The sequence below is a fragment of the Cetorhinus maximus genome, chromosome 28, assembly GCF_964194155.1.
Source record: "Cetorhinus maximus chromosome 28, sCetMax3.hap1.1, whole genome shotgun sequence".
NCBI classification, from domain to species: Eukaryota; Metazoa; Chordata; class Chondrichthyes; order Lamniformes; family Cetorhinidae; genus Cetorhinus; species Cetorhinus maximus.
Window position 1 is genome coordinate 23,154,179 of NC_135906.1, and position 27,993 is coordinate 23,182,171.

The 27,993-nt window shown below is 44.4% G+C and overlaps 1 protein-coding gene across 1 annotated transcript in view; it reads right to left on the minus strand.

Moving 5' to 3' along the window:
- Nucleotides 1-18,729, minus strand: part of LOC144668926 (microtubule-associated serine/threonine-protein kinase 1-like) — a 155,094-nt gene extending 136,365 nt beyond the window's left edge. The window contains exon 1 of the mRNA XM_078531405.1: nt 18,298-18,729. Within this exon, the coding sequence (XP_078387531.1) occupies nt 18,298-18,336 (39 nt within the window). The 5' untranslated portion in view covers nt 18,337-18,729. The remainder of the gene's footprint in view (nt 1-18,297) is intronic.
- Between the last annotated feature and the right edge of the window lie 9,264 nt (nt 18,730-27,993).

A 27,993-nucleotide genomic window follows, 5' to 3' on the forward strand; every position in this document is an offset into this window, starting at 1 on the left:
TGGGACATCTTGAGATTCTGAAAGGCGCTATATAAATGCACAAAATCAACTATCCTTCAAAGAGGCAGAGTTGTCACAGCAAAGTGTTTTACTAAAGGTTCACCCATGAAGGAGGCTGCAAAGACAATGAGTACAATGTGAAAATGTAACTGAAACAGGAACAGAACATGCTGGCAAACCATTAGGCGGCCAATGAGAATGGACAAGCCAACATCTTAGCTGCCATTTCCCACGGCTAGGGGACAACTGGAGTCCTCTAGGTTGAAATTGATAGATTTGTGTCAGGTAAGGATAGTAGAGGATATGGAGCTAAGGCAGTTAAGTGGAGTTGCAGCACATATCCACCATAACCTAATTGATGACAGGGCAGACACAAGGGGTTGAGCTGCCTAATCCTGCTCCTGTTCATGGGCTCATGGAATTGAAGCTGCAAGTGGCATAATCAGAAAATGTTAACAGCACAGAAAGAGGCCATTCGGCCTGTCATGTCTGTGCTGGCTCCCCAAAGAAACAATTCACCTAGTGCCACTGCCCCCTTCCCTCCATAGCCCTGCACATTCTTCCTTCTCAGAGAATAATCCAATTCCCTCTTGAATGCCTCACTTGAATCTGCCTCCACCACACTCTTGGGCAGTGCATTCCAGATCCCAACCATTGCCGTGTGAAGAGGTTTTCCCTCTTGTCACCATTGTTCCTTTTGGCAATTACCTTTAATCTGTGCCTTCTGGTTCTCAATCCTTCCACCAATAGGAACAGTTTCTCCCTATTGTGAGGAACCCGCTTTTTGGAAAATTGGAAGGACATTGGATTTTGGATACTCTTCCCTTCTGAGTTGTTTTTAAAAGTCTACAAGTTTAATTCTGGACTGTGAACATGCCTTCAAAAAAAAAACAGGTCAACAGCTAGATGTCCAGTAGGGATACCTGGTGAGAGAGGACTTACTTTGTTTATGAGTTAAAGAACAACTGTTGTTGCCAGGCAGGAGACTCTTGTTGGTTAGTTGAAAACGCCTGGCCTGAAAGAATTATTCTCTGAGCATTTTATTTTTTTGAGAGCTAAATTCTTGATTAACAAAGGGGTGAAAGGTTATCAGGGGTAGGCAGATATGTGGGGCTGAGGTTACATTCAGATCAGCCATGATATTGAATGGCAGAGCAGGCTCGAGGGGCTGAATGGCCTACCCCTGCTCCCAATTCGTATGTTCATATGATTTATTCTGATGAGAATTTCCGACTGAGGGTTAACTATTCCAGGCTGCATGTTATACAAGGGGGGGAGAGAGTCGTTCTTATGCAGCCTGCCTCCAAGGTGCGCGCACACTCTCTGACTGAGTTCAAAAAAATAAAAGAGTTAAGACCTTTTTGAACGTTATCCTTTTAAAAAAGCGTTTCCATACTCCAGCCTCTGCAGAGACTGTGTTTGTTTTGTTCTGTTTTGTGTGTGTGTTTGTGTGCGAGTGCATGGGTGTTGGGATTTCTTTTTCTCAAAGGGGAAAATCATTACACTTCTAAACTACAAATTGCATGCTAAACAGTTTTTCAATTTGTTTTTAAAAAATAAGTTGGTTTTATAATAAATCAATGATTTTGTGTTTATTGAAAGAAACCTGGTTAAAGTCTTTTTTATGTTGGGTATAGCAGTATCAAAGGTAAACAATTAGCCAGTCTGGTGAGGGAATTAAACATTTAAACTATTGTTGTGACCTGTGGAGAAGTGGGGCTGAAATTGACCACGCGTTCCTCCCATCACAGTCCGTAACGCTATCTACTCTGTCCAGGCTCCTCATAATTTTGAAATACCTCTATCAAATCTCCAAGGAGAACAGATCAAAAAACAGTAACAAGGGAGCTCGGGGTTGTACTTACAAACATGAGACAATCCCATTCCCAGCTTTACGTCTTTGCATCAGAAGAAACATCACAGAAGGAGGTCATTCGGCCCATCATATCTGTACTGGGTCTTTAAAATAACTATCCAATTGGTCTCACTCCCTTGTTCTTTTCTCATAGCCCTGCAGATTTCCCCTTCTCTAGGACTTCAGAATGTATTCATTCAATTACTTTTCGAAAGTTTCTATTGAATCTGCTTCCATCACCCTTTGAGGCAGCGCATTCAGGATAAAAGCAGCTCACTGTGTGAAAAAAAAAATGCTTTCTCAGGTCACCTCTGCCTCTTTGGCCAATTATGTTAAACCTGTGCCCTTGGGTTACCGACCATCCCACCAGTGGAAACAGCTTCTCCTTGTTTACGTTACCAAAACTCCTCAAATTTGAACACAAACAGCAGATCCTAGTGGAGATTTGGACTGGTCATTTTTATTCATTCGAGGGAGGTGAGCATCACTGGCATGGCCAGTATTTATTGCCAATTCCTCAATGCCTTGAAAATGCGGTGGGTGAGCCCTCTACAACCGAGTGGCTTGCCGGGCCATTTCAGACAGCAGTTAGGAGTCAACCACATTGCTGTGGTTCTGGAGTCCTATGTAGGCCAGACCAGAATGTAATACCATTGCGCCCTTCCCTAAAGTGAGCCAGATGGATTTTTACCACAATCGTGTAGTTTCATGTTCATTACTAATGAGGCTAGCATTTTATTAATGAATTGAAATCAAATTCCCCCTAGCTGCCGTGGTGGGATTTGAACTCACATCTCTAGGGTATTAGTCCAGACCTCTACCATTAATACTACTGTCCCCCTGTCTACTAGGAACCTAGCCTAACCTGCCTCACCAGTCCCAAATCTTCACAATACAACAACACTATCTCTTTATGGCTATAAATAGTAACTCAGACCATCAGTGCACCTGGTACAGAATGAAGCATCTCCCTCCCAACATTATTGCAGCGCTCAGCTCTCTCTCTCTCTCCGCTTTAGGAGAAATTCCCTAAAGTGCTGCTTCTGTTATTTACTGTGCTGAGTATTATCGCACATGACCGAATCTGGAGAAATTAGATAACTGAAACGTATTGAATTTTATATCCAAAAAGGTGTGGGTGAGAAATGAAAAAGTGGATTTTTAAAAAAAAATAAAACCTACAAATAACAGGAACGATTACCGAACACACCCTTGGCAAAGATACATCGCTCGAGATTTCAAACCATTTTAAATGTCTGTGTTGATGTACTGGACAGTGACAGCTTGTTAAAGATTTGTCACCTTTTTGCCATATGTTCTAATCACGATGCCCATTGCTGTAACAACATTCAGTTGCCAATACTCCACGATTGACTTGGAGTCTCCAGGAATTATGGATTAAGCTCCAGAACACCGCAGAGAGCAAAACCCAGGAGATAACAATGTCCCAGGGTTAATGAAAAATAGAACTTTTTTTAAATTTGTAATTGTAAAAATATTGGGGATGTGGCTGTTTGACTGACAGTTAAGGTTAGTCCAGTTAACAAAGGCCCCATTAAGTGGATGCAGGGATAAACGGAATGGCTTTTATCTGGAATACAGGGATTGCTTTGTCCTCCTATCCCACCCAGAGTGAGAGGCTGTGCTACTACCAGAGGGAAGGCGTATGATAGAGGGCTGTAAAGAGTGACCAGAGAGAGGAAAAGATCATGGTGGGGGGGGGTTGTTGGTTTTGCAGGAGAGAGATCTTAAGGAGGGAAAGGTGGCCAGGAGCGAGAGATGGCGGAGAGGAAATGATCACAGAGAGAGAGAGTGAGATTGCAGTGAGGGTGTCGGAGAGATGATTGCAGGTTAGCTTGGGTAGTCAGCGTGGGCATGAGGGAATTACAGGCCGGTGAGCCTTACGTCAGTGGTAGGGAAATTATTGGAGAAGATTCTTCGTGACAGAATTTACTACCATTTGGAAGCAAATGGGCGTATTATTGAGAGGCAGCATGGTTTTGTGAAGGGGAGGTCGTGTCTCACTAACTTGATCGAGTTTTTCGAGGAAGTGACAAAGATGATCGACGATGGAAGGGCAGTGGATGTTATCTACATGGATTTCAGTAAGGCCTTTGACAAGGTCCCTCATGGCAGACTGGTACAGAAGGTAAAGTTGCACGGGATCAGAGGTGAGTTGGCAAGATGGATACAGAATTGGCTTAGTCATGGAAGAGAAAGGGTAGCAGTGGAAGGGTGCTTTTCTGAATGGAGAGCTGTGACTAGTGGAGTTCTGCAGGGATCAGTGCTGGGACCTTTGCTGTTTGTGGTATACATAAATGATTTGGAGGAAAATGTAACTAGGCTAATTAGTAAGTTTGCAGACGACATTAAGGTTGGAGGAGTTGCAGATAGTGAAGAGGATTGTCAAAGGATACAACAGGATATAGATTGGTTGGAGACTTGGGCGGAGAAATGGCAGATGGAGTTTAATCCGGACAAATGCGAGGTAATGCATTTTGGAAGGTCTAATACAGGCAGGAATTATACAGTAAATGGCAGAACCCTTAAGTGCATCGACGGGCAGAGGGATCTGGGTGTACAGGTCCACAGGTCACTGAAAGTGGCAACGCAGGTGGATAAGGTAGTCAGGAAGGCATATGGCATGCTTGCCTTCATTGGCAGGGGTATTGAGTAGCTTTTGCTGGGAAGTCATGCTGCAGCTGTAAAGAACCTTGGTTAGGCCACACTTGGAATATTGCATGCAATTCTGATCACCACATTACCAGAAGGATATGGAGGCGTTGGAGAGGGTGCAGAGGAGGTTTACAGGGTGCTGCCTGGTCTGGAGGTTATTAGCTAGGAGGAGAGGTTGGAGAAACTCGGATTGTTCTCGCTACAGCGACGGAGATTGAGGGGTGACTTGATAGAAGTTTACAAAATTATGAGTGGCATGGACAGAGTAGATAGTCAGAAGCTTTTTCCCAGGGCAGAAGAGTCAATTACTAGGGGACATAGATTTAAGGTGAGAGGAGAAAACTATAGGGGAGATGTGCGGGGCAAGTTTTTTACACAGAGGGTAGTGAGTGTCTGGAATTTACTGCCAGAGGGGGTGGTGGAAGCAGGTACGATAGTGGTGTTTAAGAGGCAGCTTGACAAATACATGAATAGGATGGGAATAGAGGGATACGGACCCCGGAAGTGCAAAATGTTTTAGTTGACGGGCCATATGATCGGCGCAGGCTTGGAGGGCCGAAGGGCCTGTTCCTGTGCTGTACTTTTCTTTGTTCTTTGTTCTTTGAAGCATTCATGCTCCTCTTGGCCCACAAGCAGTGCTTGATAAGCACTTACCAGCTGGATCCTGCAGTTCTCGCCTCCCTTCATCTGCCAGATTTCCCGAGCCCTCGGCAACCCAGATTGCAGCCGTTAAATTCAAATGGCTGCTAAAGTCTGAGGAACTCAGCCTTAATATGGAAATTACTGACCCACCTCTCCAGAAAAGGCAAAACGGAGCGGTAAGCTGATAGAGATCTTTAAGATGTAGGGGTTCAATGGGCCAAAACCAGGGGTCATAAATATAAGATAGTCATGAATAAATCCATTGGTTGGGTTCAGGAGAAACTCCTTTAACCACAGAGTATTAAAAATGTGGAACTCACTACCTCAGGATGATGTTGCGGTGAATAGTAAAGACACATTTAAGGTGAAGCTAGATAACACCTCAGGCAGAAAGGAATAGAAGGGTACGCTGAAGGGTGATGTGAAGTAGGGTGGGAGGAGGCTTGTGTGAGGCATTAAAACCAGTGGGATTGAATGACCTGTTTCTGTGCTGCAGACACAATATAATGTATTTTAATCCCAGAATCAGCCTCTCTCCTCTCTGAGACTCAGTCTGTTTCTGATGGTAGGATACCTAATGCTGTATATCATACACAGAATCGTCTGACAATTGTACAAGGTTACACTGACTTGTTTCAACTTGTAGCTAAATGCCCTTCAAACATAACCTGGTATCTAATTAATTTTATTGATAATCCTTCCACACGGACTGAAAACCTTCAGCATAGGATCAATAATCACAGTTGGATCCTTTTCCACCTCCACCTTTACCTAAAGGACACCCTATAACTGTGCACTCTTTCTGTTCCATTAAGCATCGGTTGTGTTTTTCTCCATTAAAGTCTACCTGCTATTCCTTGCCTGGCCATAGTAGGCAAGCCACTCCAATAGTTACATGTAGCTCTTTGGTGGAAGGCTCCACAGTTGATGTGGGTTTATACTGAGCTCCGCTTACATTGTTGAAATGCAAGTCTTGGTTATATCGCTGCCTTGCACTAAGGTAGGTGATCCCACCACCTCAATTATGAGAGCGACGTCACCATTGGCATCAAAGGCCCCTAGCAATTGCAATATGTGGACACTGGGTAATGCCCCCACAGCCGTTGCCTGCCCTCGGTCATGAGGAACGCCAAGGTATGGCAGGTGGGGGCATCTCATGCCCATGAGACGACACGAGTCTCCTCCCTTAGGGAGCGAATGGGGAAGGAAGTGAGAGGCACATCGGCCTTTCTTTCCCTCTCTTCTCACCTTTGGACCTCCTGCAACGTTCTGTCTTTTCAGGTGGGCCTAAGGCATCCCACGACACCATCTCAATGAAAAGCAGGAGGAGTTCACCCTGGTGCCCTGGCCCATAGTTATCCCTCAATCAATCAATCTGGTCATTGTGTAATTTGTGGGAATTTGCTGAGCACAAATTGGCGGCCACGTTTCCTACATTGCAACAGTGACTACACTTCGAAAGTAGTTCCTTGGCTGTAAAGCATTTTGGGATATTCTGAGGTGTTACGAAGCGCTATATTGATGTACATTCTTTCTTAAACTCTGTCCTGTCTGGGTTCAGTTAATTCAAGTCCAGCTGGTTGCCACACTGGAGAACCAGTGCAAGAATTTGTGTCTCAACACTTGCACTCATGACCAAACTCGGAAGTTTGTCCTACGGAACTTGTTGGAGACACTGTTGCAGAGCGGGTGGGGAGGTGTTGTTAAAAAAATTCTAGTTTTGATGTCATGGTCGAACGCTAGCTCTAGAAAGAAAACCTGTCAAAGCACAGGATCTTATGAGATGAAAATGAAATCGGTCAGCAGCAACAAAACCGATAAAAGGCATCTGAGTGTCAATCTGCTCAGCCTCAGGCTCTCCTGTAACATGGGTTCAATCTTAAGCTCCAGTCACCAACAGTATTTTAGCAATTGAGTTACATCTGCTCAATACTGCCTAATGCATCGTTACTAAGCAGCAGTACATTAAAGATAATCGAACCTGCCTCATGATGCATTGATCTGACCTCCAGCTGACCTCCATCTGTGGTCCAGGTTCTGCACCGACAAACCATTCCTCAATTAGATGCAAAGAATTTGCATTCCTATCAGGCCTTTCACCGCCGCAGGACATCCCAAAGCGCTTTACAGGCAATGAAGCATAGCCCCTTTTTGGAACGTACTCCCTGTTGCAACTTAGATGACGCAGCAGACAATTTGCACACAGCAAGCTCCCACAAACAGCATCGAGGTAATGACCAGATAATCTGCTTCAGTGAAGTTAGTTGAGGGATAAATATTGGCCAGGACTTCTCTGATTCCTTCGAAAGTGTGCAGCAGGATCTTTTACATCAACTTGACAGAGCAAATGGAGCCTAGTTTTAACATCCCATCCAAAAATGGCACCTGTGACGGTACAACTACATTGGGAACATAGGCCTTATTTTGGTGATGAGGTTACTGGAGTAGGATTGGAACCCACAACCTTCTGGCTCAGAGGGAAGAGTGCTACCCACTGAGCCACAGCCATCCACATAACACTAAATCAATATAGTGAATGGTTTATACCACTTAAGATGCCAGCCCTTCCATGAGAACATAGTGTCATGACTCAATCCCACATTACAATCAAGCCTCAATCACTCAGGGCCGCTCATTGAGGTGCACCCAGAATCCTTGATAGTGAATGTCAGCAGCTGATGGGCCATGGAGGGCTGCACAGCCAAGCCTGGCCCTGTCGTCACGGGAAGTTCACTTTCCAGCAGGTTCTCTGGGTGGTAATTAGGCAAGGGAACCCCTTCACACCAGCATCTTACTAACTGGGTCAACCGAGGAGCTGGCTGTGAAAGATTTCCCTCAGCTCCCCGTAATAAACAATTAATAAAGCGACCTGTCAGTTTGAACCAATCAGGAACAACACTTCCAAAAGTCAGAAGACACTCCTGAATATGGAGCCTGTGGTTGCCATGGCAACTTTCAAGAGATTTTCAGTGCTGGATTCTGATGCTTCAGAACATCTTTTTGCCTAAAATTATTAGGTGCATAATTTATATCTCCCTGTCCATATCTATTTGCCTATATAGAACCAGAGAATGATTCAGAGTGCAGAAGGAGGCCATTCAGCCCATTATAAGAGAGCTATCCAACTAGCCCCACTGCCTCCGCTCTTTCCCTAGAGTCCAGCAAATTTTTCATCTTCGAATTTTTATCCAATTCCCTTTTGAAAGCGACCACTGAATCTGCTTCCACCACCCATTCAAGCAGCACATTCCAGATCAAAACAGGTCACTGTGTAAAAAAATGTTTTTCCCATGTTGCCTCTGGCTCTTTTGCCAATCACCTCAAATCAGTATCCTCTCGTTATCAATCCTTCTGCCACTAGAAACAGTTACTATTTCGTATATAGATAACACATAGACATAATATTTGGATCAAAATGTGGCAATATTATTCATTTTACAATGCCAATGCAGCTTTAAAATGAGATGCAAAATACTTCCTATATGGTCGAACGCTTTGTGAAATCATGGGAGGGATTTCAAGAAGTTTTATCGACAGAGCTAATGTACCCTGAAAGTATCCTTCTAAAAATAACAAAAAGATCCACCCGTTTAGGTAAGTGAAAACATCAGCTCTTTTTGAGCCTGAACAGGAATAACCAGTGTGTGTGTGTGTGAGTGTGTGTGTTTGTGAGGGAGTGTAATTGTGAATGTGAGTGGTTGTAAGTCTGGGTGTGTCTGAGGATATCAGTATGTGTGTGTATATGTGTGTGTGGCTGTAAATGTCAGTGGGGATTTTTTTTTATTCATTCATGGAATGGGGCTTTGCTGACTAGGCCAGCAATTATTGCCCATCTCTAATTGCCCTTGAGAACTGAGCGGCTTGCTAGGCCATTTCAGAGTCAACTACATTGCTGTGGGCTGGAGTCACATGTAGGCCAGACCAGGTAAGGATGGCAGATTTCCTTCCCTAAAGAGCATTAGTGAACCAGATGGACCGACAATTAAAAATGGTTTCATGGTCATCATTAGGCTTACTCCAGATTATTTATTGAATTCATATTTCACCATCTGCCATAGGGATTCGAACCCAGTTCCCCTGAACATAACCCTAGAGTCTCTGGATTATCAGCCCGGTGACAATATCACTGCAACACCGGAGTGTGTGTGTGAGTGTGTGAGTATGAGTGTGGATGTGGCTGCGAGGGTCAATGTGTGTGAGTGTCGGTGTAAGTCTGTGTGAGAGCGTGGGTGTGGGTGTCGGAGTGTGAGCATGGGTGTGGGTGTGAGCATGGGTGTGAGCGTGAGTGTGGGTGTGAGCGTGGGTGTGAGTCCAATGGGATGAATTGCCCTGCACAGTATTAGCAGAAAGACTGTCGATGCGCTCTGGTCTATTTCTATGTCCATTGCTTAACAAGCACAGCAACGAAAATAAAAATCATTTGTTACTAATTGAGCACAGGCACAGCAAGAGTTCAACCCAAAAGGGTGTTCTGTCGAATGGAAAGAGTTGGGCCATCTCCATCTAGTTCCTAATGAAATAAGTAACTTGCATTTCTATTGCGTCTATCATGGCCTCTGGGCTTCCCAAGCCACCTTACAGTCAGTGAAGTACTTTGGAAATGTAGTCACTGTTGTAATATGAAAAATATGGCAATCAATTTGTGCACAGCAAGATCCAACAAACAGCAATGTGATCATGACCAGATAATCTATTCTTTCATCGATGTTGATTGAGGATAAATGTTGATCAGGAAGATCTGCCCTGTTCTTCAAAAAATGCCTTTGGGATCTTTTATGTCCAACTGAGAGAACAGATGGACCCTCAATTTAACATTTCATCCGAAAGACCAGCACCGCTGATAGTGCAGCACTCCCTCGATACTGCGCTAAGAGCTTCAGTCTAAATTAGGTGCTCAACTTGTGTAGCAGGGGCTGGAACAGAGAAACTTCTACAGCTGACAAAGGGCTGAATTTGGCTCAAAGCACAGGAAAGCTACTAAATAACCACTAATTCATGTCAAATAGACAACCTCATTCAGAGAAGGCAGAGGATGGTTAAGGAGAACAATGTCACAATGGAAGGTGCAGCTGCTCTCCTGTGGTTACGATTGAAGTTTGTCATGGAGGTAAAGTGGCTCAGTTGGCTGCGGTCCTAACACTGCATCAGAAAGGAACGGTTTCAAGACCCACTCCAGGCACTCAAATACAGGAAATCTAGGTCGATGCTCCAGTCCAGTACTGGGGGATGTTGTAGTATCAGAGGTGCTGCTTTTCAGAGGAGACATTAAACCAAGGCCTCATCTACCCTCCCTGCTCCTGGCCAACATTTATCCCACAACCAACATCACTAAAAGGCATCATCTGGTCATTACTACATTGCTGGTTGTGTGAAAATTGGCTGCTACATTTCATACATTACAATAGTGACAGCACTTCAAAAAGTACTTGAAATTGAGAAAGGGGCCTTAGTACCACAAGTCTTTCTAATCATGCTGTATCTGACCTAAGAATTCTGGCTATTGACACTGGATACCTACAATGGTAATCTATTTAATTGCCCAACGCTGATATTCCTCAGCCACAAACACAAAAATTCACCATGCATCGGACCTAACCTCTGATCCTGAAACGCTAGAAAATAAGAATTCTGTCGCAGCATAGGTTTTCATTGTCCCGACAGTCCCAGACCCTGCATTAATGGGAGAAGTGACTCAGTAGGAGGGTTTGTGGTGTTCTAGTTCATGCTTGTCACTGACATTTGACACCTGAAACAGAAACTACTCCCTTCCCCAAAACTGTCGCTGGACAGAAAGTTACATCCAGGAATAAAATCTAATTGCTCATTCGGACAGCTGGTGCAGACACAATGGGCCGAATGGCCTCCTTTGCACTGTAACAATTCTGCGATTCTAAGCGCCTAACGAGGAAAACACTGATTAGAATAGCAAAGCCTCAAATTCTCAAAAGGCAATGAATGCGCTAACTGCAGAAAGTGGCAATGGGTTCGGCCCACATTGAGCCCTGGAATGTGGGATTCTGTGTCGCACATTGCCGCTGTCAATATGTCACTCACCCCAATTAACCTGCATCATTACAGTGGCGCTGCCTCACAGAATAACAATAATTGGTTTTCAAATGAATCAGTCCTTGCTATTTCTGCTCTTCCTCTCCTGAAGATGGGTTGAAATGGCAACTGGCCTTTCTCCTCGATCAGCAAACTTCTTACCAGGGTATCAGCGTTAGTCATCCTCCAGCACCATCCCAAGCGAGAGGGGAAGGAGGGTCACAGTCGGTGGAAAGCAGCTGCCAGAGAGACCAACGACTCTAAAAACACTTCCGGCTATGTGTAGAATAATGGGTTAATAATAACGAGATAGTGATGTGTATCATGATGCAACAGTGACACCAGCATTCATGTGCAAGAGACTGACAGAAAAGATGGAATCGTCTGTACAGGAGAGAGATGTGCTTACCTGGAAGCCTAGAATGCACAATAATGTAAATAAAGGAGTTTTTGAAGAAACCTACCGGAGTTAGACCTCACAAGTCGTGGGAAATCTTCCAAAAACAGAACAGGCCACAAGTTACCGGAAGAGAGGTCCAAATACTATTCAAAGTGGAAACCAAACCACAAACCACAATGGCCCATCGAAAAAAAAAACCTTCCAGAATCTCTTGAACATGGGCCCAGTCACATATGACTGTATTTTGTACGATGGATAAATCTTCTTCCCACACCGCCCGACACAACCCACTCCTCTGGCTACGTCCGCTGTGGCTTAAGTGGGGAACACTCACCTCTGAGTCAGGTCGCGGGCTCATACCCTACACCACTGCACAGCCCCCACCGCCCCCTCCACCCCGCCCCACTCCAAAGACTTGAGCACAAAAACCGAGGCCCCGTCTAACCTCTCAAGTGGACGCAAAAGATCCCACGGTACACATAGAAGAAAAGCAGGTGAGTTCTCCCTCGTGTTTATCCCTCAACCAACATCGCTAAAAGGATCTTCTGATCATTTATTTCATAGCCGTTTGTGGGAGTTCGCTGCATGCAAATTGGCTGCCACTTTCAAACACTGCAAAAGTGACGACACTTCAGGAGTGTTTCCTTGACTGTAAAGTACTTTGGGATGTCCTATACTTGTGAAGGGCGCTATCTAAATGCAAGCCTTTCTTTTAGATCCCAATTGACCTGTGATCCATTTCTGTTTTATTGAACAGAACTAAACTGGAATATCTTAACGACCATTAAATGTGGGGAGATGTGGCATAATAATAATGTCACTGCTAGTAACCCAGAGGCCCAGGTTAATGTTCTGGGGACATAGTTTCAAATCCCACTATAACAGCTAGTGGAATTTGAATTAAATTGATTTTTTTTTAACTCTGGAATTAATAATGTCTCAATAATGGTGACCATGAAATTATCATCGGTTGTTATGAAAACCCATCTGGCTCTCTAATGCCCTTTAGGGAAGGAAATCTGCCATCCTTACCCGGTCTGACCTACATGTGACTCCAGGCCCACAGCAATGTGGTTAACTACCCCTCTGAAATGGTTGAGCAAGCCACTCGGTTCAAGGGCAATTAGGGGTGGGCAACAAATGCTGGCCTTGCCAGCAATGCCCACGTCCCATGAAAGCACAAAGAGAAAAAAATTAGCCCATGACATCACTGGCTCACACTCATATTGTCCCAACAACTCAGGAAAACATCTGGAAATAAATCCAGTGAATGTAGAAAAGGGAATCTGGGAGGAAAAGACACCATGCATGACAGGCAGGGCCTCAGTTTAACATCTAATCTGAAAGATGGCATCTCTGACAGTGCAGCGCACCCTTGGTACTGCACTGGGAGTATTGCCTAAATTTTATGCTGAAGTGGGACTTGAACCCCTAACATTCAGATTCAGAGGCAAGGGGACTGTCCACTGAGCCACAGCTGCCAAGTGGAATCCCATCCTACAGTGTCTGGGTTGATATGAAAGACCTTTGTCTTTCAGTCAACCAAGTTTGTGTTTCTAATTTTTTATTTATTTCATATTTCCAATGGTCCTGGTTCTCTTGCAAAAAAAAAAAAAGCCCTTCACATTACTGCATGCTACACCGCACCTTGAACCCGCATTGATATAGATGCGCAGAGACATGGTGCACTGCAGCCTGGTGAGTATTAGAGCTTGTTCTGAGGCACACGCTGTACTGAACATGAATGAGGTGTTACTCTCTCACCCACAGTATGCTACAAAAGTTGGCTTTAATGTGCCTGTATTTATTACATGAGGAAGGCAGCAGTATTGCGAAGTAACAGAAAATAACAGCTCCGAGCTAGGTTAATACTGCCCTCAGAGGTGTCAGGTTCTGAACTAATTGACAGTTCCCAGCCAAGCTGCACTCTGCAGGCTCCTGGTTCCTTTGTCACACTGCCTGGCCTGGCATTGGTGCCCTCCACAGTCCAGAGTTCCCTATTTTTATTGGATTCCTAACCCGTCAAGTGGGTTATCTCCCACTTTTATGGCAGGGCTTGAGCACAAAATACAAGGCTCTCGCTTCTGGGCCGCACTGAGGGAGTGCTGCACTCGTCGGATGAGAAATTAAACCAAGGCCCCATCTGCCTGCTCTGGTGGATGTATAAGAAACCATGGCACTATTTTGAAGACGAGCAGGGGAGTTCTTCCCGTGTCCTGGCCAATATTTATCCCTCAAGCAACATCACAAAAACAGGTTATCTGGCCTTTATCACATTGCTGTTTGTGGGATCTTGCTGTGTGCAAATTAGCTGTCGCATTTCCTACATTATAACAGTGACTACACTCCAAAAGTACTTCATTAGCTGTTAAGCACTTTGAGACATCTTGTGGTTGTGAAAAGCACTATATGAATGCAAGTCTTCTTTTTCCGTCTCTCACCACCAGCTTTTAAATAACAACCATCAGATAATCCAGCATCTCCAAACAGATGGGCTGAAACCTTAAGGGTCAAGGTTATTTAAAAGCTGGTGGTGAGAAAGGAAGAAAAGAAGACTTGCATTTATATGGTGCTTTTCACAACCACCAGATGTCTCAAAGCCCTTCACAGCTAATGAAGTAATTTTGGAGTGTAGTCACTGTTATAATGTAACCTTTTGTTCATTCATTCATGGAATGCAGACATCACTGGCTAGACCAGCAGTTATTGCCCATCCCTAATTGGCCTTAAGAAGGTGGTGAAAGCAGCAAATGCACACTCAGTCAAGTACAACATGTTTCCATACAGAATAAACTACTCCGGCCCAAGCATGTCCATCAGCCTCAACCTCAACCTCAGAGAAGCACCAGTGCAACAATTTACAATTTCTATATTTATCGCCCTTGTGACTCTTCCTATGTAAGCACACAATTGCACGTGCACTTAGCCTGGATTCCTAGTCCTCTATGTACTCGTGCACATGCAAAGTCCTCTGGCAATGACATTCCTTCCTTACAATAACAAACACGGAAACATTCTGGTGAAAGTACTTATCCTGGTGACTGATTAAAGAGTAATCTTCAATCTGAAGCACTCATTCTTTAAAACTAACCTGCACATTTGAACCCAAGTGTGAAATTCTATTTCTCACCTGGTTTCAACTGATGGTGGCACTCCCTCAATACTGCCCTGAAGTGAGAGCTTTGATTCTTGTGCTCAAGCCCTGCCATAAAGTGGGAGGTAACCCATTTGACAGGTTAGGAATCATTTCAGAACTGAATCGAACTCTCTGGAGGTGAGGTGTAAATTGTTCTTCCAGTTTTCCTCTCCATTTTCCCTGAAGACATCAGCTTAGTGATGGGGAACCAACCTGAAGTTGGGGTACAGACCGACAAGATAGGGTACCAGTCTACAAGGTGGGATGGATATGTGTTCATATCTATCCGCTTATCGACCATGATTCACCACCTAGTGATCAGAAGCAGGGGCCAATAAAAGACACCATAGTTTAAGAGATCTATTGTCTCAGTGGCAAGTCCATGAGGACAGGATCAGCCTTGGTCCAACTGTGGTAAAGTAGCCAATTGGCCCTCACCACATTTACACCAAAGGAGTGGGTATATCTGTAAAGTATCATAGGGTTGATGGGACCAATGGAACTAGACCCCTGCAAAGCACCTTCAGGAGAAGGGGGGAAAAAACATTCCCCTTATTCATAGGAAAAGCATTGAACAAGAACCATCCCATGATCACCACAAGGCTGTTCTTCAGCATCCCCATACAGTTTTGACACTATTGTAGCATTCATTGTTAACATGGTATTATAAGGGTTGCCAACAGTTCTGGATGCATTCCTGGAGATTTCGTCACATGCCCTCCTCCCTCCAAAGCGCTCCACCCCACCCTCCCTCCATTGGTTGCCCAACATGTCCATCCTCATGAAGCCCCACCTTCCCATGCCTATTGGTAAGTGAACACCCTTCTTTATCCCACTGGAAGATAGATGATTTGCAGTCAAACTGCCTTTTCTTTCCCCTCTCCGACATTCTTATAATTTACAAACCCAGCATATGACACCATGCTGAGGTAGCGAATCAACAGGATTGTTTTTAAAGTACATTGTGAAATCTTTCACCTAAACAAGACTCACTCTGTGCTGCCTGCTTCTCTTTTACAATCTTGGATCTACTGGTGCTACGCTTATCTGCCCTGGGTCCTCTGTTCTCAACCTAATGAGTTTACTTTGACACATGCGACCACCCAGATATATATATATGTCACAGCAGAAGTGCATTCAGTCACACTCATCCAGCGGAACCAAAATTGGGGTTCCTATGCATCACCACTGGAGATGTGGTTGGTGGGGGGAGGGAGGGCTCAGACATCCCCTTCACTGAAATTGCTGCCATCTTGTGGTGGGCCTTTTTTAAAAATTCATTCATGGGATGTGAGCGTGGCTTGCAAGGCCAGCATGTGTTGCCTATCCTTAGGCTATTACAACAGCAGTTGTGAGTTGGTGCCTTCACAGGGTGAGATCCCAACTTCAGATACAAGACAAACCAGTCCTCTGCTTAGGACGACAGGAGTGTAGAACACTAGCATTTGCAGTTTGAAAATACACATGTACCTACAAATGCACACTTATCTACACACATAAATATTTTTGACGTATACATAGGCACACATATATACATATATCTATCCTTATGCACATACACGTACACACAACCCCTCATAAATATTTACAACCTTGAAAAGTTATGTAGAATTCTATAGGCTTGAGCATAAATTCTGAAGTGGCACTTCAGTGCAGTACGGAGCAAGTGCTGCACTGTAGGAGGTGCCATCTTTTGGATAAGGCTGCGGCTTGGAAGGATGTAAAAGAATTGCATGGCACTATTTCGAAGAAGAGCAGGAAATTTCTCCCTAGTGTCCTGGCTGATATTTATCCCTCAATCAACATCACAAAAACAGGTTATCTGGTCATTATCACATTGCTGGTTGTGGGAGCTTGCTGTGCACAGATTGACTGCTGTGTTTCCTACATTACAACAACGATTGCATTTTATTGGCTGTAAAGTGTTTTGGGATGTCTTGAGGTTGTGAAAGGCACTATATAAATGCGGGACTTTCTTTTCAGGGCAAATTGTTCTTAACATTCAAATATTCTTAAATAGGCAATAAAAATTTGGAGACATGGACCATTTCATTCACCAACCTGTGAATTACAGTGTCCACTTACTGTTAATGTTCAATTGTACAATCCATTGTTTAAGGCCCTGTTGGTACTGTCACACAAGAGGAGGTTGTATCCCTGTCTGCGTTCTTAGGTAATCTCAGTTGGACAACGGTTGTGATGCTATAAAATTGACCTCGGCACCCTTGGATTAGAAAGGCTGGTTGGGGGGAATTCTACCAAATTCCTATGCCTGGTCCCTATCCAGCAATCCCCTCTCAAAAGTGTACTTCTGAGTGGGTGTCAGGTGATGGCAGAATCAAGCTGAGTGGCGATGCCCCACCAGGTCGATCAGCCTAAAACAGGAAGCATTGGGCGTATGAAGAACCTCTTAGGTGAAGCGGAGAGCAGCTAGCACTTATGGTAATGTCCAGGTCAATGCCCAGGAAGAGGCAGGGCAGCAAATTTGTGCCAGATACCTATTTGCACAAAGGAGAGGCTTCTCGCTACCCCGGCCTTTGGTTTGGATGGCTTCCAAAGACAGAGTCCCAGGCAGCACCTGCTGTGACTGTGGAGCAGAACCTTTTAAAAGGCTGGTGTTGCCATGGCACTGCACTGCCAAGACACTTTGCCATCTCTTTGCACTAGATAGAGGGAAGCCCATGGAGTCACAGAGATATTACCGTTTCTCCGATTCCCATCTGGTCTTACCCTCGATTTCATTAATACACAAAAACTAGAATAAAATAAAAATCAAAGCTCGGAGCCAAGACATAAACCCCTTTTCCCTAACCCAGCCAACACGAGGTTAATGCATCGGAACCTTTTCAGAATTCAGTCCTGGTGAAATTCTCCCCTCCCCACCCCTTAAACCAATCGTCTATAGGCATGAGTGTTCAAAGCTATGTGGGGTTTCGATTGAGTAGATAGGGAGAAACAGTTTTGACTTGCAGGAGGGTCAGTAACCAGAGGGCACCGATTTAAGGTAATTAGTAAAGGGACCAGGCAAGGGGTGGGGGATGAGTTTTTTTTTAATGCAGCAAGTTTAATGATCTGAAATGCGCTCTCCGAAAGGCTGGCAGAAGAAGATCCAATAGTAATTTTAAAAACTCTGACGAAAGGTCATCGACCCGAAACATTAACTCTGTTTCTCTCTCCACAGACGCTGCCAGACCTGCTGAGTGTTTCCAGCATTTTTCTGTTTTTATTACTTTCAAAAAGGGAATTGGATATATGCTTAAAATGAGGGAGAGGGGGTAGATTTGCAGGATTATGGGAAAAGAACAGGGGCAGTGGGACTAATTGGGTAGCTCCCTCACAGGTCTGGTACAGACACGATGGGCCGAATGGCCTACTTCTGTACTACCTGACTCTCATCCAACGTTTCCACACAGAGTTGAATCACACAACATTGCAACAGTCGCTGGAATTGTGGTGAAAGCATCGCCCTTTCGTTAATTTCTTTAAAAAACAGACTTCATTCGGCATTTAGAAGCTTCCCTCCTTTTTAACTGAGCTACTCACCTGAACCCTCCTTCGCCTTACAATATCAGAATCATCCATCGCGACCCCTAGGCTGGTGTCTCTCTTGTCATCTCAGACGTCCGGTTCTCTTAATCCGTCGATGGTAGGGTGGAGGGGGAGGGGGAGGCTACATCTGCTGTGCTACAGGACGTGTCCAGTGCCCCACCACAGACCAGACCAAGCAGCAACTTTTTAAGACCACCCACAGCAAAAACACAGACAGGGGACCTGCAACAAGATGCTCGGTAAGCTCGAGTCAGAAGAAAGGGCAAGGGATCGGAGGCAGGGTCATCTGTTTCTCAATGGGTAAGTGGCCAGGCAATGTCCACACACAGCACCAGGTCATTATCCCAATACCAGAGCGTCCCGGGGTCACTTGGCATCTGGACATGGTCAGATGGCGAGTCTCAAACCTCGTCCCCCAGGGCTCTGACAGCTGCCTCCAGGGTTTGGTTGGTTGGAGGATCAAGCACTCCGGAGATTTGGGCATGGGAGGGATTCGCTGCAGACAAAATACTGCCGATGTTCCATTTCAGCTGCAAAACCTCTGCACACACACACACACACACAAATATATCTTACTGCAAGAATCCGTTTGATCAGCCTGCCTTCACAATAGACCGTCCCCTAACTCTCCAGTCAAAGCATGACTCAGGGATTTATGTTGAAAAGGCTAAGAGCTCCATCCACAAACACACACACACACACACAAGCAGAGAGGCACTAGCAAAAAAACAACCTATCAGCTCGCCCGTCTAGGGAAACCAATCGGAGATAAGATGAGCCTACCTTAACATATGCTCAGGTCTTCATGTATTGGCCGCTGGCATGTGTATCTCCCCCACCCGCTTTAAAGTCAATTCGACTCAACCACGAAGATTAACCATTTCAGCATTGCAGAGGGACGGGGCGGGGTGCACTTCACAATGGGAGGTGCACACCTACACAGCAAATGGTTGCATATCTATGGAGGGAGAGGAGCACATCACAAAGTGGTACAACGCAGAAGGAGGCCATTCATCCCGTCGTGCCTGTGCAGGCCCTTTCAAAGAGCTATGCCATTAGTCCCACCACAGCAGCACCCCCCCACCTCCTTTCCACCACAGCCCTACAATTGTTGCTCCTCCAAGTGATTATCCAATGTCCTTTAAAGTGGTAGAAAGATTAGAGGCGAGTTGAAAAGATTATTTTTCACTCAGAAGGTTGTGGAGGTCTAGAACTCAGATTTTTAAAAAAAACACTTGAAGTGCCATAACCTACAGGACTGTGGGCCAAGAGTTTGAATGTGAGATTAAGCTGCAAATCTTTTTCAGCCGGCACAGATATGATGGGCTGAATAGCCTCTTGCTGTACCTAAATTTTCTATGTTTCGATGGAAGCTGTTATTGAATCTGTCTCCACCACCTTTTCAGGAAGTGTATTCCAAATCACAACACAACTCATTGCATTGAAGAATATGTATACACATAAAATCATAAGTGCAGACAGAAAGACGCCAAGGCTCCCCTTATGGCTTAATTGATCCAGGTTGTGAAGTGAAGCCACTCAGTGAAACAAAGGTGTAAAGTTCACTCATGTGCACTGCTACAATTTAGCATAGGGGTTCCTGTATTAGGAAGGGTTGCGAGTACACTGTAAAATCAATTGACTTTCTGCACAGTGTGTTGTGATGACCTGAAGGCACTATAGAAATGCAGGTTCTTTTCTTCTTCCTCTTGCCCATAACCCAGAGATAAGGCATACAGATTACAGCGATCACACACAGATTACAGCAATCACACTTGGGGCTGCCCAAGGGCACCTGAGTTCAGTGGCTCAATGATATACTGCTGCCAACTGATCCTTAGGAATCCACCAGCATTTCCCAATATCTGGCCATCATCAGTTGGTGGGATCTTGCTATGCACTTACTGGCTGCCACTTAGGCCAACATTACAGCAGTGACTACTCTTCAAAAGTACTTCATTGGTGGTAAAGTGTTTTGGAACATCCTGATGTCGTGAAAGGTGCCATATCAATCCAAGTTCTTTCTTATAGTTGTTGTGAAGGTAGGTGCGTACAGATTATTGAATAGCGTAAACTAGCTAGCTTTGCAAAGGCTATTGATATAGAGTAAGCTTAGCTAGTTTAAAACCCACGTGGCTATACAAAGCTCTACTCCACAGAGAATGGTCCAACAATTACTGAATGGACTTAAGGTTGGAGAATCAGTCCCTTTTGCAATAAATACTGGAAGAGATAAAGGGATTGAAGGCATCAGAGGATAATACTGGGCACTCATGCAAGGGGAAATGCCAGCGTGTAATAAACAGCTCTGGTCACTCATACCTACCCAGTGTCTGACTACTCCTCAATCCCTCTAGGCACAAAGCTGTAGGGACTCATTGAGGAAGCTCCAGCTTGGAAACTTGGGAACACTTTCTTTAGTCCAGCCCTGAAAGATTGGTCTTCCTGTTGGATGCCTTTGGGATCATCCTGAAAGCAGTTCGAGCCAAATCCACACTGGATGCTCCCTAACTCGCACCAACTGCTGTTCACCCATCACCCCTGTGCTTGCTGGCCTAAACTGACTCCAAGTTGGCAACACGCTGATTTTAAAATTCTTCATCTCTGTTTTCAAGTCCCTTCATGCCCCTCGCTTCTCTCATTCTCTGTAACCTGCCCTAGCCTTACAACCCTACAAGATGTCTGGGCGTCTCCAATTCTGGCTTCTAGCATATCTACAAGTTTAATCGCTCCACCAATCAGTGGCCATACCTTCAGCTGCCCAGGCCTAAGCTCTGGAATTCCCTCCCTACACCTCTCCACTTCTCTCTCTCCACCTTTAAGACATTCCATAAAACCTACCTCTTTGACCAAGCTTTTGGTCATCTGCCCTAGTTACACCTTATATGGATCAGTCTCAAATTTTGTTTGATAATGACTCTTATGAAGAGCCTTTTTTAACAATGTTAAAGGTGCTATATAAGTGAAAGTTGTTGTTGTTGAGGGGGTGTCTCCTATGTAGGTGATGCCTGTTGTCAACTGTTCTCATTAAACATTCACCCCATCTGTCAGATCCAGTAGCAACAGGCTCCTAAAGCCACAAAGGCACAAATCACAGGATTCGTGAGAGAACATCGGGATTAACTTTAACATTTCTTTTTCCAAAAAAAATTGTTTGTTAGTATATTTTTAGTTAAGCGGCAAACACTGATGACTTAACTGAGAGAACTAGCTGGGAGGAGTTAGCAGGAACAGCAATGCGAAAGACTTAAATTAGCATCAGTAGGAGTACCGTCATTAACCCAGGATGTTTCAGTGATTGACTGTGTAGATGCTATATCATCCCCCGGTACTTCTGGGCTCAGTAATTTCACCCAGCTGGTTGCCCTGATGACGATTGAAGCTTCCCAGAAATAAAGCGACGTTAAATCCTAATTAATAAGAATCAACATTTATTCCTTTTAAAGAAATACTGAAACAAAGATTCCTCTTAAGTGGTTGTGAATATTTCAATTATTTATATCAATATTCTGTACATCTGACAATGTAATATATTAAAACAATACGTCAGTGCATGCCAGACATCACAATCCAGATGTTATGCTCCAGATGTTACGCTCCAGTCGCCACACTTTGGTTGAGACACAAAGCAATATTAAAAAGGGAGGAAACATGTGATTTATTTCTGGGGATTCTGCAGCAGAAACTGATAAATGCTTTATACTTTGTAAAGTTTCTTGACCGTAAGCAACCACTGAACTCTAAGTGACTCAAGATTGCATTTAATTAACAGTTAGATCAATTTGCCTTAAACTGCTTACAGAGCAGTTCCACAGGAGGTTCGCTCTCAGACATTGTACGCTTAAATGTTGTACTTTGTTACAGATGCAAGACAATCTATTTTTTTAGGAAGTGTGAAAATGGGGTAAGGGAGTTAATCATTTCCCACTGATCAATAACATTCTCCAAGGGCAGGAACCGAGGATTTGCAGATAGCAATCTGCTGAAACTTCCCACAGAAATTAGCCTCTGATTGAGCTAAGGGCTTGTCGGCTTAGACAAAATTCCTACAGCAAATACCATAGCATGGGCCCTACATGGAGACTCTAGATTTAACATCACAGCACTATACGAGAGGTTATCATGGTCAACTCATGAGCTATCAAGTAATATACTCATTACAAATATTATAAAGATAGCTCTCTGTCTATTTGTTTATGCAAATTATTACATATTCCTCTTTAATCAAGACATTGCAGTGTTAAATATTTTTACCTTTTAAAGAGAGAAACTTGCATTTATATAGCACCTTTCATGACCTCAGGATGTCCCAAAGCACATCACAGCTAATGAAATACTTTCTGAAGTGTAGTCACTTATAACGTAGTAAACGTGGCAGACAACTTGTGCACAGCAAGCACCCACAAACAGCAATGCGACAATGACCAGATAATCTATTTTTTGGTGTTGGGTTGAGGGCTAAGTATTTCCCAGGGCACTGGGGAGAACTCCCCTACTCTTCTTTGAAATTCTGCTGTGGGACCATTTACCTCCACCTGAGAGGACAGACAGGGCTTAGTTTAATGTCTCTCCCAAAAGATGGCTCCCCTGGCAATGCAGCACTTGGTTTGTGGATATTTTGAGATGAATTGGGCTTTTCTTTGTTCCTCAGTATGGCTGGGTCGGTGGTGGTGGTGGTGGGGGGTGGAGGGGGGTGCCGGGGGGGTGGTGGGGTGGGGTGGGGGGGGGGGGGGGCGGTGAAAAAGACAAAAAAAAAATCGGCTAACATTCCTGCTCCTGACTATTATCTAGTGGCTCTGTCTGAGAGAGTCAGGGTCAGAACAGGATCAGCCTCAGCCACAATGGATCACCCTTATCAATGACTGACCCTTACTGTGTGGACTTGGATGGTAGCTCAGGTGGAAAGTTGATTGGCAACCTGCATTCGTGAGAACCCACCAGAGCCTTTGGGAGAGGGAGAGGAAGAGGGGTAGATAACAAATGGAAGGTCAGTGGAAATTCGACTTAAAAGCATAGTCATCTGTAAAAGGCTGCAGTATGGGTGATTCACACCAGACTCTGGGCCCAGCTCATGTCCATGACTCATAGCTAACTGAAAATGAAAATCAATACATCTCCATCAATTCCCAGAAAATGGCTCCATGCCAAGGGAAGAGAGCCAACATTAATGAAGAATTTCATTATTGTTCCATTCAAGCTCTGTGTTACCATTGCACACACACTGAGATGGGCTTTTGCATGCTTTTTAACTTGGGTACACAGTCTAGATTGAAAAGATTAATTCCGCAGTTGCATTTCAGACATCAATACCAAGATCTTTTTTTTAATTTCACGGGATGTGGGTGTCACTGGCTATGGCAGCATTTATTGCCCATCCCAAATTGCCCTTGTGAAGGTGGTGATGAGCCACCTTCCTGATCCACTGCAGTCCATGTGGTGTAGGTACACCCACGGTGATGTTAAGAAGGAAGTTCCAGGATTTTGACCCAGCGACAGTGAAGGAACGGCAATATATTTCCAAGTCAGGATGGTTTGTGGCTTGGAGAAGAACTTCCAGATAGTGGTGTTCCCATGTGTCTGCTGCTCTTGTCCTTCTAGGGGGTAGAGGTAGCAGGTTTGGAAGGTGCTGTGAAAGGAGCCTTGGGGCGTTGCTGCAGTGCATCTTGTAAATGGTACACACTGCTGCCACTGTGCATCGGTGGTGGAGGGAGCGAATGTTTAAGGTGGTGACTTAGGGTGCCAATCAAGCAGGCTGCTTTGTCCTGGATGGTGTTCAGCTTCTTGAGTGTTGTTGGAGCTGCACTCACCCAGGCAAATGGAGAGCATTCCATCACACTCCTGACTCGCGCCTTGTAGATGGTTTTGGGGAGTCAGGAAGCGAGGTACTCAACTCAGAATTCCCAGCCTCTGACCTGCTCTTGTAGCCTGCAATAAGTTACTTGATTCTTCCCATCTCTCCTCCCCTGAACATGTTGGCACCTTGCTAGGCTCCAGCTCAGTGGTACTGCCTGCCCTGTGAGCCCAGACTGTAGCTATTTTCCTCATATAGACTTGCATTTATAAATTGCAGCTGTGCTTTACAGTGAATGAAGTGCTTTTGAGGTATAATAATGTAGCTGTCAATTTTCAGACAGCAACAGCCTTCAAATAGCAATGAGTTAACTAACCAGATCATCTAATTTAGTGGTGCTGGTTAACAGATAAATATCGGCCAGAATACCAGGGAGAACTCACTTTGTCTTCTTCAAGATAGTACTATGGGATTTTTCACATCCACTTGAGAGGACAGATGGGGGCCTCATCTCATCCATAGGTCTGCACATCTGATACTGCAACATTCACTCAGTTCTGCACTTGGGTGGCAGCCTAGATTTTGTGTTTAAAATTCTGGAGTGGGACTTGAACCCACAACTAACCTTTAGGACTCAAAGACATGAGTGCTACCCACAGAGCCACAGCCGACAGGCATATATCGCAGAGCTGTTGGAGTCGAACCTGGTCCTGTTTGCACTTGACATTTCTATACTGGCACTTTCTAGCTGGGATCACTGGGCAGCAACCAAGAACGGGAATCCTATCTGCTTATTTCCCTCTGTGGCCTAGGCAGCTGTGGCCACGTCTAAGTTGACCTGCTGTTTCCAGAGCTGAGACCAGTAAGCTCAGAATGGGCCAGGGATCAAAGTTGAGACCTTCTTGGGGTGTACAACAACCAAAACAATTTGAATATATATAGAATCATAGAATGATACAGCACAGAAGGAGACTCATTATGCCTCTGCTGGCTCTTTGGTAGAGCTTTTTAACCAGTATCACTGATTCACTCTTGTTAATTAAATTGGGTTTAATTTTATATGTGGTGCTAGGCATTAACTGGGGATTCATTTGTGCTCCTATAAAAAGGAATAGACTGAAAATGGTTGTTGGTTGCATGTTTGTAATGTGCATCTCTATAAAAAATTGCTTCTAAGAGTGTGTAAAGATTGACTCCAGTACTATCCTTCACCATCAAGCTTTCTGGAGCTGAACAGCTCTTTCCCCATAGCCCTGCAATATTTCAGTTCAAGTACTTAACTGATTCCCTTTTGAAGGCTGCTATTGGGTCTGTTCCATCACTCTTCTATAGGAAGTCTTGTGGCACAGTCTGTAGTGTCCCTATCTCTGGGCCAATGGTTCAAGTCCCACACCAGGACTTGTTGGCCACAGGAGGAGCGTTTACGGTGCAATTCAACAGGCTGGTATTCAGCCCAGAAATCATTCCTCAAAGGGGAACAGAAGTGTGTGTGAAGATACGCTTTAAAAAATCCTTTAAGGCAGTGCATTCCAGATCATAATAACTCACTGCATTAAAAAAAAAATGTCTTCCTCATGTTGCTTCTGTGTCACCTTAAATTTGTGTCCTCTGATTACCAACCCTTCTGCTACTGGAGATAGTTCCTCCTCATTTGCTCCATCAAAACCCTTCACATTTTTGAATTCTTCCCTTAACCTTCTCTGCTTTAAGGAGAACAGGCCCAGATTCTATAGTCTCTCCATGTAACTGTAGTCTTTCATTCCTGGTACCATTCTAGTAAATAAGATCAGAAAATGCTGGAAAATCTCAGCAGACCTGGCAGCATCTGTGGAGACAGAAACGGAGTTAATGTTTCGAGTTTGTATAACTCTTCTTCAGAGTAAATTTCTTCTGCACCTTCTTTAAGGTCTTTACATCCTTCCTAAAGTGTGGTGCCCAGAACTGGCCATAATACAGAACCCAACTAGTGCTTTATAACTTCCTTGGCTTTTGTGCTCAATGCCTCTATTTCTAAAGCCTGGAATCCCCTATGTCTTTTTAACAGCCTTTTCAACTTGTCCTACCACCTTCAATGACTTACATAAGTACACCCTCAGCTCTCTGTTTTGCATCCATTTTAACACAGTTAAACGTCCCATGGTGCTTCACAGGACTGTTGCCAGATAAATTTTGACAATCATCCAGATAGAGAGAGATATTGGATAGGTGACCATGGTCAAAGAGGTAGAATTTAAGGAGCATTTTAAATGTGAAGAGGATGGTAGAGAGGCAGGCAGGCTTAAGGAGGAAATTCCAGAGCTTGGGGACTTAGGCAGCTGAAGGCACCGTCACCAATGGAGGGGCAAAGGAAATTGCAAGAGGCAAGGGTTAGATGAACACAGAGGTCTCAGAGGGTTGTGGGGCTGGAAGAGCTACAGAGATCTGGAGGAGAGAGGCCATTGAGGGATTTTAACACAAGGACGAGATTTGTAAATTTGAAGCCAATGCAGCACAATAAGCACGGGGGTGATGGATAAATGGGCTTGGTGAAAGTTAAGGTACGGGCTGCAGAGTTTTGAATGAGATCAAGTTAATCATGTGATGCTTACACACCCAGCCAGCAGTAGAGCCCTGATCCCTTACTTAAGATGAATGAAGAAAGGAACAGGAGTAGACAATGATTCATCAGTCAATGAGATCATCTGCAACCTAACTCCAAATGCTCACTTTTGATCATTTTTCCAACAACCAATCCCTCACAACCCCCAACCCAAATACTTAAATGCTTCCTTCAGTTCATATTTGTCCCTGGGGTTATTTCCATTTTCTTACTCTTCACCTACTTTGATTCCAACCATCAGCATAGTTTTCCAGGGGGGGGGGGCGCGGTGGATTAGTCCACTTCATAAGTAAGGAGAGGGAAGAGTGGCTCAGCCAAAGGCAGAATGATTGATTTTAAAAGCATGATGAAGGAATGGCTGATATATTACCAAGTCGGCGTGATGTGTAGACAGACTGGCCTAACCTCAGGCTGTTGCCGGGGAGAGGGATGAATACGGTAGCTAGAGTTTGGAGCGGGGACTGAAACAATGACTTCAGTCTTCCCAATATTTAATTGGAGAAAATTTCTGTTTGCCCAGTACTGGTTGTCAGATAAGCAGTCGATTAATTTAGCAAGAGTAGAGGAGTTGAGAGAGGTGGGGGTGAGATAGAGCTGGGTGTTGTCAGCCTTTGGATGATGTCACCGAAGAGTGCCATCTCTTTGGTATTTAAGGTGCCCCATCTTATTGTACATGGCTCAGCATTGCTTTTGCTTTTCAGACTGTTGGCCTGTCCTAGAGCAATAGCTTCAATGCTTAATTAATCATTACTCGATGTACTTTTCTCTCTCAATCCTTATTTAAGGATATTAATGTTGTGGTAGCTCTTCATGATCCAAATGACAAACCGATCTCCTCCAAGCAGTCTGCCTCTCAACGTAACTTGTGGCTCAAAATTAGGCTTGAAGCCAAGATTGGCATTACAATGCTTAACCCATCATCCATAATGCATACTAGAGATGACAAATAAATACAATTGAATATTAGATCTGACCTTTGCTGTACTGCTTGGGGATCAGCATGGAGCTGACCATTGTTAAAGAATGCAGATGTGAGGACTGAAAAGTGTTCTAAAGCTTTAATTAATTATCTTTCTGGGGGAAGAGAGAGAGAGAGATATTTCCAAAGAAATTTAATGAATGAGGGGCAGACTGGGGGAGATCTGACTGTGCACAGATTGTGGAGGTAGTAGTAAAATTTCCTGAGATTTGTTGTGACTCAGTAGATAGCACTGTCTCCATCAGAAGAGTGCAGGCTCAAATCCCACTCTAGGATTTAAGCACAAGAAATTAAGGCTGACACTCTAGTGCAGTACTGAGG